This window comes from Megalops cyprinoides, chromosome 15 (assembly GCF_013368585.1).
Source record: "Megalops cyprinoides isolate fMegCyp1 chromosome 15, fMegCyp1.pri, whole genome shotgun sequence".
Classification (NCBI taxonomy): Eukaryota; Metazoa; Chordata; class Actinopteri; order Elopiformes; family Megalopidae; genus Megalops; species Megalops cyprinoides.
Window position 1 is genome coordinate 9,739,836 of NC_050597.1, and position 17,452 is coordinate 9,757,287.

The 17,452-nt window shown below is 46.6% G+C and overlaps 1 protein-coding gene across 3 annotated transcripts in view; it reads right to left on the reverse strand.

Moving 5' to 3' along the window:
- LOC118790225 (EGF-containing fibulin-like extracellular matrix protein 1) overlaps positions 1–16,278 on the reverse strand; it is a 36,159-nt gene extending 19,881 nt beyond the window's left edge. For 2 of the 3 annotated variants that reach the window (XM_036547117.1, XM_036547115.1), the window contains exons 1-3: positions 15,314–15,476; positions 13,621–13,666; positions 12,022–12,270 (exon numbers count right to left, since the gene is read on the reverse strand). In XM_036547117.1, the coding sequence (XP_036403010.1) occupies positions 12,022–12,270; positions 13,621–13,666; positions 15,314–15,394 (376 nt within the window). In that variant the 5' untranslated portion in view covers positions 15,395–15,476. Of the gene's footprint in view, positions 1–12,021; positions 12,271–13,620; positions 13,667–15,313; positions 15,477–16,156 lie in introns of those variants that run through there. The other variant, XM_036547116.1, reaches the window with a different exon arrangement.
- Between the last annotated feature and the right edge of the window lie 1,174 nt (positions 16,279–17,452).

Below are 17,452 nucleotides of genomic sequence, written 5' to 3' on the forward strand. Positions count from 1 at the left end.
CATGTTTGTGTGTGTGTGTGTGTGTGTGTAAATTGTTTCTACTAACATAAAATAATAGAATGACAATGTTGAATGATCATCATGTCTCATATGTAAAAGGGTTGCCCAATAAAAAATGTGGTCTGCCTTATTTTCCCTTGATACCCTTTAATCTTTTTTGAAAGTATAATAAACTTATGATTATGGATGACTTTTCTACCCTAGAATAACAATAGTACAGACTGCAGATATAATACAGACACTCTTTTTTTTCATCCACTTGCGTGATTCATTGAAGTTCATTTAGTTTTTACAGTACTCAATTCCCATGCAAGGGTGACTTCATTCTGACAGGATGAAACAGAAATGACCTGTTGTGCAAGTAGGCTTAAATGAGTCAATTTCAGGCAATCGAGATGGCCTTCAGCCATGGAACAGGAAACACTTCAGTGGCAGTCATGCCAGTGGGCACCAACTCTAAAGCCCGCTGCATAAAAGACACCAGCCCAAAAAGCAGTCAGACTTCCACCTGCTCTACATGAATTGGCTTAGTGACGCACTACTGCCACGCATGACGCGGCCGGGTGAACAGCACTGCTCCGGCACCACCCGCCTGGTTACAGGACCCAGACTTCCTCCCATGGAACGGCGTGGAGTAAGCAGTATTTGATACCGTGAGGTTTCTTCAATAATGAATTTATGAAGTCGAACTGAGTCAATGTCTGGGCCTTATGCAAACTAAGCACTAAATAAAGCCCATTAAACGCCGCCACAGCAGAAAACACACTCCAACGGAAACAGAGCCCTCGATTAATACAAATTAAATGGGGAAACGTAAACACTAAAAATGCACACTGTCCGTTTTGTGTGATTTTCACGCGAGAGCCATTCGGGAACGCTGAGCCATTTCTTCCAGAAACAGAAGTGTAAAAACTCTCATGCTTCTGGCATCCCTTTCGAATAATGATCCTCTTCAATGTGTTGTTTATGCTTACCTTTACAAATCTGGGAAAATGCGCTCTGATTCTAGAGCCAAAAAAACATTACATGAAGGAATTTCATGTAAACCGCTATGGGTATCTTCAGGATGTTGCCCTCTTACCTGCTATTCAAACTGATGGTGACTTTAAATAGTAGGTAGCAGCGCAGTATCACCATGTCCAACATCACCACTCCACCCAGAGTTCAGTATCATCGTGTCTAATAACATCACTCCACCCAGAGCCCAGCGCCATCGTGCCCAACATCATCACTCCACCCAAAACCCAGCGCTATTATATCCAATATCACCACTCCACTCAGATTCTAGCCACAGAGATAAGAGACGTTGTGATGTAGTAAGACACTCTTACCGGTGGTAGACATACATATGCACAGAAGATGAGGAAAAACTACCGTTCCACTTATTGTGAAATTACAGTTAATCGAAACTTTAGTGTAGTATATTACCTTTTGGGTAGAGAATAAGCTAAGAAAGATGATTTCCCTTTAAACTGTTTGTCACCTCAAGGTGAAGAAATAAACCCCTTTTGCTGTTCCAACTGCATATTTCTTTGTGGAAAGTGCCAGCCCAAGGTTCCCATTGGACAGAAAGCACTTTGCACCACTCAGTGTCTGAGCCTTTTTAAAAGATCCAATCACCAAACATTTCATAAGGAAAGCCCACATTTCCCTTCAAGCTGGCATCAACGAGCTTTTTAATCAGTTTGAATTCACCTTGAGGACCATGCTTTCTGCATCATGAAGGGGAGTTTGCCTTTGCAACACCATCGGTCACAAAGAAAGAGCTTTGCACCCAGTCTGTAAAAAAGAGGGGGGGGGGGGGCAACTTCTCTAAACACAACAGGAATATGTAATGGAGCCACTGACCATTGTGGATGTGACTCATAGCCTTGTGTCTTTAATCCAGTCAAACAGAGCGTAATAAATTTGCTGGGAGTGAGGTGTCAAGAGTACAAGGGGAGTTCACATCTACAGTAGATCAACACGGGAGCCTTCAGCCCAACGTCAGCCCAGGAGGGTCCGCAGAGTGTCATTCGGGTTTAAACTTGAAGCAAAGCCTTTGAGCACAGTTTTAGGTAATAAAACACTATTTCAAAAACACAAAACTCTCCCCCCCTAAAGGTAGCGCTGCGCTGCTGGACTGGAAAGTAAAACGCTTCCACATCTGCAAGTAATTAAAGTGCAAACTGTGTGCCGTGTTTTACTAACTAATGACTTAAACAAACTGGAGCTGGTGGAATATTGCTGGTCACCTCTAGGCCACAGCAAAGGCAAGTCTGCATGGGTCTGCCTTTGTTCGGGTTATCAGGAAGGCACTACTGTTTTAAAGGAATCTGCTTTTATGTGATTAATGTGAGCAGAGCATAAATGGATTCCTCTTCTCATCAGAGGATAAGCATGCAGTACTTTGAAATGTACAGCCAAAATAAATACATAAAACATGGATGGCATCTTCCTATTTAAAAAAAAATGGGCTCATCAACAACATTCTCACCGAGATCATCCCGGCCAAGCGAAAATGTTTACGAAATTCCTAAACTGAGTTTAACAGGCAGACTATAAAAATTGCTAATCCGGTAGCATGGCTCAAAGATAAACTTGTTATTTTTTTTAAATCCATGAAAACAGTGAAACGTATTTTTAAATCCAGCAGTTCCGCAGTGAAAGGAACCACATTAGGGAGCACGCCCTTGTAGCTGCTCTCTAGAACTTTCAAAGCCATGTAATGTTCATGTTTTCAAAGAAAACTGTACACAGGCCAAAAACATCTTACTGGAAGCAGCTTGAGTCAATGTAACTTGGCACAAGCCAGAAGGAACCAGAGCCGCCATGGCTGCCTTCAGCAGCGCATTTCTGGATTTGTCATTTGCTACTAACTGGGCTAACAGACAGAACTTCTGAATCTCTGACGCTAAGGCAAGATCAATGGGGCCTCATGTGGCCTCAGAACACCTGTTTTTTTATTGTGTTCACTTTGAATTGATTTGAACGGTTAAACGAGCCTGCCTGAATCCAGCCACAGATGTATAACCAACCATGTGGTAAAACAGCAAAACTCTTTTTTTTTTTCCTAACATTAATAAGCTTCACATCTGTTCTTTACAATTATGTTCCGCATATGTGTGTGTGTACGGAGGGGGGTACACTTTGTAGCCAAACGTAGCCGTTTTGAGGTGATATTAAATAATGTCACCTCCCAGCTGTGTCTAAAGCTGAAAATGGAATCAGTGTTTCTAAGCCTGTCTGTTGTGGTAATTTAGAAAATCCAAGTGTTTTGGTAAATGCTGCTCTATTATGTAATTGCTTGCAAAGTTTGACCTGAAGATGTACACAGTTTGGACACACCTACTTCCTTTTTTTGGCTGGAGAGCAGACATCATGTCAGATCTGCCCAACAGCTGCAGCAGAGACTCAAGAGAAACACCCAGCAGGTCAGAGCAGGAGTTTCAGATGAGTTCCCCAAGAGATAATTCACAAGTCACTTTCCTGTGCAGGGAAACATGCTGTGTAATATCTAAAGAGAAAACATTTGACCCCTTAGAAATCTTACCATACTCCCACTGAGTCACTTGAAGGACAGGCCTCCTTTGTGAATGCAGTTTTTGAAGAAGTTCATGTCAATTTCTCTGAACTAAAGGTTCTTTAAAAGACAAGTATGAAGCTTTGGGGTCAAGAGAATGTGGGTGGCATTATCAATAATGACAGGCAGCACAGGGTAGGACACAGTCGCAGACCCCAAAAAACGCGAGGGCAGAGAAAAAACACACGGCAGAATCAAAAAACCAGAATACAGGCAGGGTCAAAAACCAGGGAAGCAGTCCGTGGGCAAATCCAAAGCGGGATAGTCAGAACGGGCAGGGTCAGACAACAGGAAGGCACGATCGAGCAAACTAAGCAAAAGCGGCAGGCAAACAACGGAGTCAAAAACGGGCAGGTCGAAAATCACAAGAATAGCGAGGTAAAGAAAACGCGGGGACGAAACAGGCAAAAAACACTGAGACGAACTAGCAATGACTGCACAGCGAGCAGGGTATAAATAAGGACAGACCGACGAGGGGATGAGATGCAGGTGCGCAGGTAATAAGGCGGAGACAGGGCGGAGAGAAGGGCCGGGCAGAAACACAAGGAGAAAAAAAAGGAAAAAAAAACCAAAAGCGCAGGGCTAGGAGGCGGGAGTACTGACAGTACCCCCCCCCCTACGAACGCCACCAGGCGTAACAGCAGGTGCACCAGGGTGCCGGCGGTGGAAGTCCCGGATGAGGGCAGGGTCCAGGATGTCTCTGGCGGGGACCCAACATCTCTCTTCAGGGCCGTAGCCCTCCCAGTCCACCAGGTATTGGAATCCACGTCCCCGGCGCCGAACCTTAAGCAGACGGCGCACAGTGTACGCCTCCGCTCCGTCGATCAGGCGAGGCGGCGGCGGAGCCCGGGGAGCAGGGCAGAGAGGACTGCGGATGACGGGCTTGATCTTGGAGACGTGGAACGTGGGATGGATGCGACGGAGGGAGAGCGGGAGCCTGAGCCGGACCGCTGCAGGACCAATAACCTTGGCGATAGGGAAGGGGCCGATAAAACGAGGAGCCAGCTTTCGGGAGTCCACCTTCAAGGGAAGGTCCCGTGTGGAGAGCCACACTCGTTGGCCCTGGCGATAGCGAGGGGCTTTGGAGCGGTGACGATCAGCAAACTGCTTGATCCGGGCCGTGGAACGGAGCAGCGCGAGCCGAGCACGTCTCCAGGTACGGCGGCAGCGTCGTATCAGCGCCGCCGCCGAGGGTACGCCGACCTCCTCCTCCTGGGCCGGGAACAGGGGCGGCTGGTAGCCAACACAGCACTGAAAGGGGGACAGACCCGTGGATGCAGAGGGTAGGGAGTTAATGGCGTATTCCACCCAAGACAGGTGTTGGCTCCACGCCGTGGGCTCCTGGGACGTCAGACATCGTAGCACCGTCTCCATTTGTTGATTCGCCCGCTCGGTCTGGCCGTTAGACTGGGGGTGGAAGCCGGACGACAGGCTGACAGTGGCGCCCAGTAGCCTGCAAAACGCCCTCCAGAAATGAGAAGTAAACTGGGGACCCCGGTCAGACACGACGTCGGTGGGCAGACCGTGCAAACGGAATACATGGTTCACCATTAGCTGGGCCGTCTCCTTGGCGGAGGGTAGTTTGGGCAGCGGAATAAGGTGAACAGCCTTGGAAAAACGGTCGACGACTGTGAGGATGGTGGTGTTACCGTCAGACAGGGGCAAACCGGTAACGAAGTCGAGGGCGATGTGAGACCAGGGTCGTCTGGGTACAGGCAGGGGTTGCAGCAGGCCGGCGGGTGGTCGGGTGGTAGTCTTATTCTGGGCACAGACCGAGCAGGCGGCTACGAAGTCCCGGATGTCTTTAGCCATGGTGGGCCACCAGAATCGTTGACTGATGAATGCCGCGGTGCGACGAGCACCGGGATGGCAGGCGAGTCTCGAGGAGTGCCCCCACTGCAGGACCTGAGAACGAACTGGCTGGGGAACAAAAAGACAGTTAGGGGGACAGGAGCTGGGACCCGGTTCAGTCTGGAGAGCGGTGCGCACGGTGGTCTCTATGTCCCAATGCGCCGCCCCGACGATACATCGGGCGGGCAAGATGGTGCCGGGCTCCTGGGTTTCATCTGCAGGGGTGAAATGACGGGACAGAGCGTCTGGCTTACGGTTCTTGGCTCCCGGGCGGTACGACAGGGTGAAGTGGAATCGGGAGAAAAACAGGGACCAGCGGGCTTGTCGAGGGTTAAGGCGCTTAGCCGTCCTGATGTACTCTAGGTTTTTGTGATCTGTCCACACCAGGAACGGCAGATTCGCCCCCTCTAGCCAATGCCTCCACTCCTCCAGCGCCAGCTTGATAGCCAACAACTCCCGGTCGCCGATGTCGTAATTACGCTCCGTGGGCGAAAGGCGATGGGAGTAGTAGGCGCAGGGGTGGAGCTTGTTGTCAGCCGATGAGCGTTGCGACAAGACTGCTCCCACACCCACATCCGAAGCGTCCACCTCCACCAAAAACTGCCGGGCAGGGTCAGGCTGAGTCAGAATGGGCGCCGAGGTAAAACGGGTCTTTAGATTGCAGAACGCCCCTTCAGCTTCCGGGGACCAGGCGAACGCTCTGTTGACCGATGTTAGAGCCGTGAGGGGAGCTGCCACCGTGCTGTAGTCGCGAATAAAGCGTCGATAAAAGTTCGCGAATCCCAGGAAGCGTTGCAGCTCCCGACGGGAGGCGGGGCGAGGCCACTCCTCCACTGCCTGGACCTTCTGCCGGTCCATCTGTATGCTCCCTGCCGTGACGATGAAACCCAGGAAGGAGATAGTGCTACGGGTAAATTCGCACTTCTCCGCCTTGACGTACAGGTGGTTCTCCAGCAGGCGCTGGAGAACACGACGGACATGCTGGACATGTTCTGACGGGGAACGGGAAAAAACGAGGATGTCGTCCAGGTAAACGAACACGAACCTATTAAGCATGTCGCGAAGGACGTCGTTTACCAGGGACTGGAACACGGCAGGGGCATTAGTTAAACCGAATGGCATAACGAGATATTCATAGTGCCCAGATGGAGTGTTGAATGCCGTTTTCCACTCATCCCCCTCTCGGATCCTAACCAGATGGTAGGCGCTACGAAGATCCAGTTTCGTGAAAACGGTAGCCCCCTGTAACGATTCAAATGCAGATGTCAGAAGCGGCAGGGGATAGCGGTTCCTCTCCGTAATGGCGTTGAGGCCCCGATAATCAATGCAGGGACGGAGGGAGCCGTCTTTCTTGCCCACAAAGAAAAACCCGGCCCCGGCGGGTGAGGAGGACGGACGAATAATGCCGGCGGCGAGGGATTCCCGGATGTATTTATTCATTGTCTCGGTCTCCGGTGCAGACAGGGAATACAGGCGGCCCCTAGGAGGAGATGAACCGGGCAGGAGGTTAATGGCGCAGTCGTAAGGGCGATGCGGGGGCAGCGAGGTAGCGCGGGACTTGCTGAAGACCGGTTTGAGATCCATGTATTCCGGCGGCACAGCCGACAGGTCCGGGAACTCCTCAGGGGCTGGGGCAACCAGCGATACAGGGACCAGAGCGTCGCGAAGGCAGCTGGAGTGGCAGAATTGACTCCAGCCCAGGATCTTGTTTCCTTCCCAGTCGATGTGGGGGTTGTGCTGGGCCAGCCATGGGTAACCCAGAACCACGGGAGCTTGAGGGGAGTCGATGATGTGCAGCACGATCGCCTCGCGGTGGTTGCCAGAAATGAGGAAATTCACCGGGGGAGTGGCGTGGGTGATGCGAATCAGCGGGGCTCCGGTGATGGCGTGGGCCTCCAGAGGTGAATGCAGCGGGATGCGGGGGAGACGCAGGCGGGCCGCCAGGTCGGCGTCAATGAAGCTCCCATCGGCCCCTGAATCGATCAAAACAGAGACCGCATGAGGCCGATCCCCGACGAGCAGGGAGGCAGAGAACAAGGGGCGGATTTCAGGGGACTGGCAGATAGGGGTAACGCTCACCTGTAATCCCCTCGCTACGGGTGAGCGCCGGCTTTTACCGGACAGGTCGCCACAAAGTGACCAGTCTGCCCGCAGTACAGGCACGACCTGGTGCTGAGTCTCCTCTGACGTTCGGCGGGGGACAGGCGAGTGCGGTCGACCTGCATCGGCTCCGGGGAGGCAGGAAGCGGGGGCGTGGGGCTCGGTGATGCGAGCGCTAGCGGAAAGGCTCGAGAGGAACCAGGCAGTCCACCGACAGCTCTCTCCTTTCGCCGCTGCGAAAGGCGCTGGTCCACACGAACGGCCAGCTCCACCAAAGCGTCGAAGCTGGGGGGTAGCTCCCGGGTGGCCAGCTCATCCTTGATGGTCTCTGCAAGACCGTGGAGGAAGGCGTCATACTGAGCCTCGGTGTTCCAACCGCTGGTAGCAGCCAGGGTGCGGAAATCGATTGCGTAGTCCGACACCGACCGGCGCCCCTGGCGGATCAGCAGCATCTCCCTAGCGGCCTCGCGCCCGTGCCTGGAGCGGTCGAACACCTTCTTCATCTCCTCGGCAAAGGCGGTGTAGACGTGGCAGAAGGGGGCATCGGCGTCCCAGACCGCAGTCCCCCACTCCCTGGCTCGGCCCGTCAACAAGGTGATGACGTACGCGATCCTCGCACGGTCAGTAGGGAACGTGGAGGGCTGGAGCTCGAAGACCAAGGAGCACTGGGACAGAAACGATCGACAGGTTCCCGGATCGCCTGCGTACGACTCCGGAGGTGGCAATCGGGGCTCCCGGCTCGGGGGCACGGGCAGGACAGGTAGGGAGGCTGCTGCGGACGGAGGGGAAGGGGAGCGGCTGCCTAGGTTGAGCTGCAGCTGCTGCAGCTGTGCAGTGACGCCCGCTAGGTTGGTCGCGAAGCTCTCCAGGGATCGACCGATGGCGTCCAATTGGTTCTGATGCCCCCCCAACAACGCACCTTGCAGCTCCAGTGCAGCCTTCAGGTGAGGTAGGTCTGCTGGGTCCATGATGGCTAGTTCGTACTGACAGGCAGCACAGGGTAGGACACAGTCGCAGACCCCAAAAAACGCGAGGGCAGAGAAAAAACACACGGCAGAATCAAAAAACCAGAATACAGGCAGGGTCAAAAACCAGGGAAGCAGTCCGTGGGCAAATCCAAAGCGGGATAGTCAGAACGGGCAGGGTCAGACAACAGGAAGGCACGATCGAGCAAACTAAGCAAAAGCGGCAGGCAAACAACGGAGTCAAAAACGGGCAGGTCGAAAATCACAAGAATAGCGAGGTAAAGAAAACGCGGGGACGAAACAGGCAAAAAACACTGAGACGAACTAGCAATGACTGCACAGCGAGCAGGGTATAAATAAGGACAGACCGACGAGGGGATGAGATGCAGGTGCGCAGGTAATAAGGCGGAGACAGGGCGGAGAGAAGGGCCGGGCAGAAACACAAGGAGAAAAAAAAGGAAAAAAAAACCAAAAGCGCAGGGCTAGGAGGCGGGAGTACTGACAATAATTTAAATATCATTGTATGCCATGTTTTTTTTTCTAAATCTAGTGGGAGGAACGTCTGAAAAAGGCTCAGAAAGAACTCGTGTGCAGTTCTGTGAGGACCACCACAAACATTATAAAGTCTATTCCCAAACAAGACGTGGTGCAAGCAGAGAAAGATCATTTCAGCACTTCCTGTAAACACTACACAGACCACTAAAGGAATGCAGAACAATATCTTTGCGAAGGAAGTGACTGCATGCATTCCTTGAACACCCATGTCTTCAGAAATTGAAAATCCAGAACTTGAAGATACTTGTTATCAAACCCTGTGTACCTGATCAAGTCCACAGCATATACTGTTCTTAACCAAAATACTGCACCAGCTAGGTATTTCTTGCACTGATCAAACATTACAGTTGTGACTTGCTTACCTCTACTCAGCCTGGCTGGTTCAGTCAGGGGCTTTTCCCCAGAGGGCTCCAAAGGAGAAGGGAATTCCTCCCCTCCATCTTTTATTTCATTTACATTATGTCACCTTGGTGGAGCAAATCTAAGTACCAGGTTTGTATTGATGCTAGGAAAATACTGCTTATTCATCGCGATCACATTAAGGAAGGCGCTGCTTACTGTATATCCATTCAGCTTTACTTCTATTATATGGATTACAGAGATCAGTGGATCTGTGCAGCACCTGCTCTGAAATGATGCCTCTGCAAAAACACAGTGCTCCCAGTTCAAAAACAAAAGGCATTACTGAAGTGTCCCGGCACAGCAAGGCAAACACTTCTGGTGTCTCCTTCCAGGGTCCAAATAAAAATTCGCCCAATCAACCGAGGCAGAATTCAAGGCTCCAAAACAAAGCTTGTAACAATGTAACGGATCAAAGTAGACAAAGCCGTTCCTGCTCCATTGTTGTGATGTCATGAGAAAGTGCTCCTGTTTTTGTGTGGACAATTCCATTTCAACCACATGCTTTAGATACAAGTAATCTCCTGCTGAGTTAAGTGAACCACTGAAGTCAACCAGCACTGGTTTATTTGCAAGGCTGTAATGAAGTGCTCATGCCCTGAGAAAGCCTTTTACTTTTTATGTTAAACACCTGGTCCTGGATATACAACACTAAATGAATGGGGTTGGATGGCAACCTTCAATTTTTACTATGATTTGTTTTCTGTTTGATTAAAACTGTTCTGATCTGTTTCATTTTTTTTTTTTCAAACTGAAGTCAGCACAGTTTTAATATAATGAAAAGCACTTTCACTGAAAAACTGGCGTCTTTGGAAGTTTCTGTATAACCCCGCACAGCTTGATGTCAAGATTGATATTGCAATGGTCACGAATGCAAGCAGACCACTGTACTATAATTACACTTCATTTCACAGCACAGCACAGCCTCGGCTACCCTGCCCACTGAGGATGGAGGAGACAACCAAGCCCAAGGGCTCCAGGGTGGAGTTCGGGTGGAGGGCATAGCCAAGGCACCCTGCAGCTCTCTAATCCCAGCCCTCCATTCATCTCTATGCTGCCAGAGGTCTTGCCAGCTCCATCCCTAAATCTTCAGTTCCAGCTTGCTGTATATATAGCACAGGCGCAGCAAAAAGGAGGTTACCCCTATCATTTCCTTTACAGGCGCTTGGGGATTCTTAAAATTAATTTGCGGCTTGAGTTTCTTCTACCGTGCTCCATATTTCTGTAAAGGTTTTTTCACACCCTTTGCAAAATTTTTTCCTATTACTTTCGGCCTTCCTAACCAGTGTCTCCATGTTCCAAGGGCTAAGACAGACACAGTGAAAAGAATAGCCAGTGTGGCTTTAAGTGAATTGTCCTTTCAGCACATTGCTTTCACCCACACCAGTTTATGAGATGGTGATCGTTTTCACCATAAAACACTTGTTAGGATTCCACATTACAAAACCTGGCTTCGGCCTTTTACAAGATTCACACAGAAGCAGACTACAAAAATAAACTCCAAGGCCATCAGTTTTACAAATGCAAATCACCATTCAAGCAAGCCAACTTCTACATGAGCATAGTATTAAAATGCCCCCCCCATGTTATCTGACTTCAGATGACATAAGCCCATCAAAAGCTATAACACCCTATTGATCAAACAATGCTATGTCAGAGAGCCATGATCTGATGACCCATGATCTACTTCACTATAAGCTTGCATGCCCCCATGTACTGTGGAAATGTTTATTCCCATGTCTCTTGTGAAGTTTGACTGCATCCTTGGCAGCTTCCTTTTAGTACAATGCATGGGACATTTCAAAAACTGGCCTTTGGGTGAACCACTAGGACCACTATGAGTGCAGGATAGTGCTCAGAGTGCCTGATTTAAATTAGCAGTAGCAAAAACCCTTCTTCAGGTTTTGTGTATTACTACATCATAAATTCAATTCATTAAGCAAACCACATTGGATCATTTCCAGGGCAAAATAAACAAAAAATAAAGTGCCCTAAGACTGGCTTGTCAGACATCTGCCTCTGCTTCTATACGTTATCAATGTAATAGACCAGTTTATCTTGTTTGTAGTATAAAAATACACATACTATGACATTAACCATATGTTTAGCCCTTTGTGAGCAGTGATTATTTGCTTGTAAAAACCCTTTGATTTTGACTTTAGCTGTACGTACTGTTTTTACGTACTGCAAAATGAAGGAATTCAACAGGGCGTGACATTTCTCCTTGTGAAATGCAAAGCATACAATGTGAAACTCAGCCTGTCTTTCAAATATGCCTCACAAATCAGAGATCACCCGTGAAGATGTATTTACGATGGCCACAGCTGGCATTGTGTGTTCACAATCACATAGAACAGGTTAGTCTGTGCATTGGTCTGAAAGGCTTCTGACTGATCCTTTTCCTGATAGGATGGGTGGAAACCGCTGAACGATGTAGATACGGTGTGGAGGACACCACAGAATATAATGGAATGTAAGCTATTTTTCATTTATCTCAGTGAAAAGCACCCATTGGTGTGGAGGGCATATGAAGCAGACTACGTCCTATGCTACAGCTGCACAGTCCAGGACAGCAAGAGGACACCTTACCTCTACAGTAGTTCTGCTCATCCAGGGCGAAGCCCGGGGCACAGCGGAGCGTCCGGGTGGGGTTCTGGATCACCTGTTGAACAGGCGGGGGTCGGGGAGCAGGGACAGGCTCGGGTGATGGGGTGTACTCTTCCCCATTGGTGACAATTATCTGTGCGTTTTGGGGGAGGCAGAGATACCCACCGAAATGGTTTATGCACTTCATACCCCCCTTGCAGGCGTCTGACACAAGGACGCATTCATTAATGTCTAAAAACGGGAAATGGAGAGGTGAGAGAACAGGTTTGCTTCCTTTACTGATATGTCCTGTAGACCATGTAGCACTCTAACATCCCACAATAAATCAGAATATCTAACAGTAAATAAGCTCACCCTATAAGACATTTATAAAAGGTCTTTCAAACACATGGAGTGAAATACGTCCAGCAACTTCTCATGGTTTTAAGAAACTATAGTACCAGCCTGACAAAAACACAAGTTACTGGCAAGCACTTTCTCTTAAAACAATGTGTTATTACTAATTGATAGCGATGGGACAGTGAGGATTCATAAACCCATTCATGAGCTCTCATGAACTCTCAGAGTCTAAATGATTTGTGCAAAGGTATTTTGCTACAGAAAGCAATTTGATTGATTGGTTGAGTGATCAGTATGAGACAGTGATTGACAGCACATAGTAGTTGCAACCCAGTATGGGTTTCATAAGGCCACACTATCCCATCACTAAAACATAATCAAGCAAGGTCCCACAATTCCTTCCAGTATGTATTGTGGATTCATATAGATAAAACAGGAGACAAACATGCTACATTTCACTAATAACATTACAGTAGCTCTTTGTAGTCTTGATGAAACAATACTTGGGGGGTTGTTATCCCAATATCACACTGTCTATTATCTAAGGATTTAAATAATACCAAATACTTAATGGGTTATGTATCCTGTGATTTTGGTAAAATAAATTATGAGACAATTATCTGGTGATCATGAGATAACAAACTCCAAAATTATCATATTAAAACAGCATTGATATTATATAAACAAAACCACACTGAGAAAGTTAATATTTCAAGGCCACATATGATCTTAAAAGCTGTGTCCAGACAAGTCAACTTTGCAATGTACCAGAATTCCCTGTTTCTATGACTGCCTTTATGGCACATACTGTATCATGGAGGGGAGAATACTGTGGAACAGGCTGTATGTCACCATCTAGAAAAAACTTCTTAGATGGCTTTTAAATCAATGTTTTGTATTTATTACAAATGTTTTCCTAAAATATATGTATGCTAGAGATGTCTGTAGAAAAGGCGATGAACAGTTCACACATTGTTAGCTGTATCAGTCAGGGTTCGTTGTATCCTGAGCTGTATGTCTTGAACCCTTTTTCCATTTTGCTGTTTCTAGACTGAACTTGAAATTTTTTGACTTCTGATATGTTTCAAGTGTAATTACTGCAATTGTATGTTTTAAAGATTCCAAAATATTATTCTGCTTCAAGGCAATTTATCCCTCAAATCTGTCACGTGCTTGTCTTGTGAAACTTTGACTCAGGGAAAACAAAACAGTAAATGTCCACTGCATTTCAGAGTACATTACCTTTGCACACTTGTCTGACAGGATCAAATGTGTATCCATCTGTGCACTGTGTGATACAGAAACAAATGTAGCAATTAATTACTGTACATTAAACCTTGTCTGCAGAAATATACCGCCTAAACTATTGTTAACTCAGGTGTTTGCTTTCTAAGACACTTCCCTTTTAAGTTCTTCCTGTTTCCACACTCCCATTGGGGTCACAGGTCAGGACAGGAGAGTGAGGTTTCATGAACCCAAAAATGTGTGAAGCTGTCATACGCTATCAATGACTCACTGGTCAGAATCAGAACCAATAATGGGGATAATAGAGTTGTTATGAGGAACAGAGTCTATAACATGCTTTCTTTAGTCTTGCACGTGGTTTACACAAGTTAGTGAATGGCAATACAAGGCGGATCCAACTGTAATGGGGTTCATGAAGCTTCAGAGTTTGCCTGTCTCTCCATAGCAGAAACAAGCATTGCATATAATTTTGGGATACGTGTGGGTGGGCTGGTCTGCCAGGGTCTGGACAGGATTCCTACCCTGGTAGGGTTGAAATGCCCTAGTGACACAACAGATTGCACTAATGTGGGCAATTGCACAGAGGGGAAAAGGCTGGTGACAGTGAGAGCAGTACAAAAACACCACTGACCAGAATGGAATGCAATCATAGTTTTTAAAAAAATCTACCGTTGATATGGCAGGTGTGTCAAACCACAGGCCAGTATTTCTTCTGAACACACCTGATTCCCCCTACACTTCAATTAAATATGATCAATAGATATACTGTGATACATGGTGTAAGTTTCTTTCTGCTCGGTGCCAGAAAGGCACATCACTCTATAACAACATTCTGTCAACCGTTATCCCATATGATATGGTATTCACCCTAACTTCCCCAACATAAATATTTGAAAATCATAGCTTGATACAAAGATCATCAACCCTTTATTCAGTATGGTTAGCCTTCTGTTTCCAGTAGGCAGTGCAATCACCACTAGCTTTGCCAATGCCCACAGCAATCCCTGCTACTTTCCTGTCTTACCCACATTGCTAAGTGACCACATATGCAAGGACTGCAAGTCTTATTTCCAATTCAATCTGTCAGGTGAGCTTCTTACAAAAATAAATCTAGTAGTCCGTTCAAATCATGCCTGACACGTTTTCAAATGCAACAAGCTACATCAGACTCAAAGGGAAAAAGTGTTTTCGCTAGTTTAACCAAGGAACAGTTGTATTCAGTCTTAGAATGAGACGGAGCATCTAAACTTCTCATCAACTAATGTTAATCATTAGTCTGAGTTTACAGTGAATGACACCAGTGAGCTCCCAACCGGCCAACTGCATCAAATGATTGGCTCAATAGCGAAAATATCCCCTGCAAATTCTTCTCTGAAGTCAAAAGCTGCATTCCGTATTAAGGTAAGTGTGATATAGAACTGCAGATCGAAACATCAATTGCACTCGTACGTTAGGTTGCATTACGGGGTTGCTCATCAACACATAAAGCATTTGTACTGTTATTTTCGTTAAGTTTTTTTCAGACTTTCACCGGATTTCATAGCGCTTGAAACAAACGCAGTTTCCTTGTGCAGATCTTTGTGTCTCTGCCTCCAATACGCATTAGTGTGGGCTGTTCCTTATTTTACGATTTGGTTTGTTCTTCGGAATAAGAGCAGTATGCGCTCGTATGTTGAGAAAGGATACTTACCGTGTAGGAGATGGGTTCTTCTGTTTCTTGGGACACAATATAATTTATGGCCACACACAAATACAAGCAGATCCTGTACATTGTGAAGCGTCTAAAATAAGAGAGGAAGAGTAACTTGATTAGTTTTTGTGTTCAGTTTCTCGTGACAGTCTACAAAATTGTAAACCGGTTATTACATCAGCAGCCGAATTGTTGAGCGAGTGCAAACATCTCCCCCGTGTTTACGCACTATTTTCATTGGCGTTGGTCCAGTTAAATCTTAAGTGCTTTGGAGCGCTTAAGTGTATTTCTTTTCCGTTTTCCCCCATGGGTCGCGAGTGCCTCGTGCGTGCTGGTTTGATGGACAGCAATGTACGGGAAAATTTTATAATTCATAAACTGACCTGCAATGATTAATTTTCAAATTATTGCAATATGGAAATTTTTATTTGTTTATTAGTATATTTTGTGTACTGCGAGGGTTACTTTTCAAAAACGGCCAACGACCTATATCTATGTAATAGATAGATAGATAGCTAGATAGATAGATAGATGGATAGATAGATATAGACGAGGAAAGTGGTCCAGAAATTGCAGGTGCATTTTGCGTACAATTGCATAGATTTAATTTTGAATGCTATCCTTGTATATATGCTGTCCTTGCGGAAATTCAGATTTTAGGATGTAGCTTTACAGGATACAAAGTATTTGCGCATTATTCACAATATTACATATTAATTCTTCTCCATGGTCTATGCTGCAGCGCTTTTCTGTATTGTCAGTGTACAGCGGACCTTCTCTTAAAGCAACCTTTAAAACAGGCATCCTTACCAGTTCAGATCGCATGCAAACGTAATACTGTACCTGCGAAATACCCTTTCTCTGTTCAGAAACAACGGCTTCAGTTTTTCAGATGCCAATCCCTTTGATGTTCCACACAGCGCTGGACCTGGCTTTCGCTATCCGATCTGACGATGAAGTAACTCGCGGCTTTATCGGAAGGTTTAATACTGACAATAATCTCAGTGAACATGCGGTGCGCGTGGAATGCAGGGGGCGGCGCTCCATGCAGGTTATGCACCACCACTGTATCAGAGTTTGCCTTTATCAGATTCCAACTTCAGATTAAATGGTATCTAAAGTAGGGTGTGGCTCCCTCTACAGGTTATAACACACGCTTGAGGATAAATGCAGTTCATTGTGAAGTAATTAAAGATTTTCCAAAACATCAGTTGCGCGTTAACACTGCACGCGTGCACATGCATGATGAGAGTTAAAGGCATTTATCATCATCACGGGCTTATCACCTTTTAGTGGAAATAGAATAGCTATTTGCTTAAAGGTTTAAGTTGTTCAAAGGCTCAGATTGTTTTGCCTTCAGGTAGTTCAGGTATTTTGTTAGCGTTTTTTTTTATTAGGCGTGCATTGGCGAGTTGCAGAGGGACATTTAGTTGAGATTACAAGGGCCAGTCGAAACAAACTGGAGAAACTTCATTTTTTTCAAATGAAAAGGATTTGATTTCCGTGTTCTTCGGTGGACTCTGACAAAACCCAGGTTTATTGTTATGTGGATAGGAGATTTGGGGTGGATAAAGATTTTTTTTGTATTCTAAAGATCACTTAGACGCCCTTTATTCTTGTAGTCAGGTTAATATCGCTGAAGTTTGCTATTCGATTTCTAGTTATAAATAAAATCTGTACCTCCCTGTATAAAAACAGTTCATATAATATAACCCGCACCAGCCAGGGCACCGTATGGAGGCTTTGTTTATTTTAAAAGAATAAACAAGTATATAAGTATAGGTATAAGTATAAGTATAAATAAGCATAGAATAAGGGAAAGTGATGGGGAAATACTACGGGTGTGCAATTTCGTTAAAATTTTGTTCTCATCACATTGGCAGTTTTAGCATTTCTGTCCTTCAAATCATGTAGCGTGTCAATCTCATGTTCCATTTTGTACATTATTGCGTTATTAAAATCCAGTAGGTACGCCAGGTGAACGTAGTCTACCGCACTCCCACGCGCTCGGAATGACGAATTCGAAGAATTGAGCACTTGTGGTAACCGCACTATACGAAAACAGTCATATGCAACTGATTATTCGTCCCATTTAAGTGTATGGGATGAAATCATACCCAATGCCCAAGACCACTAGCT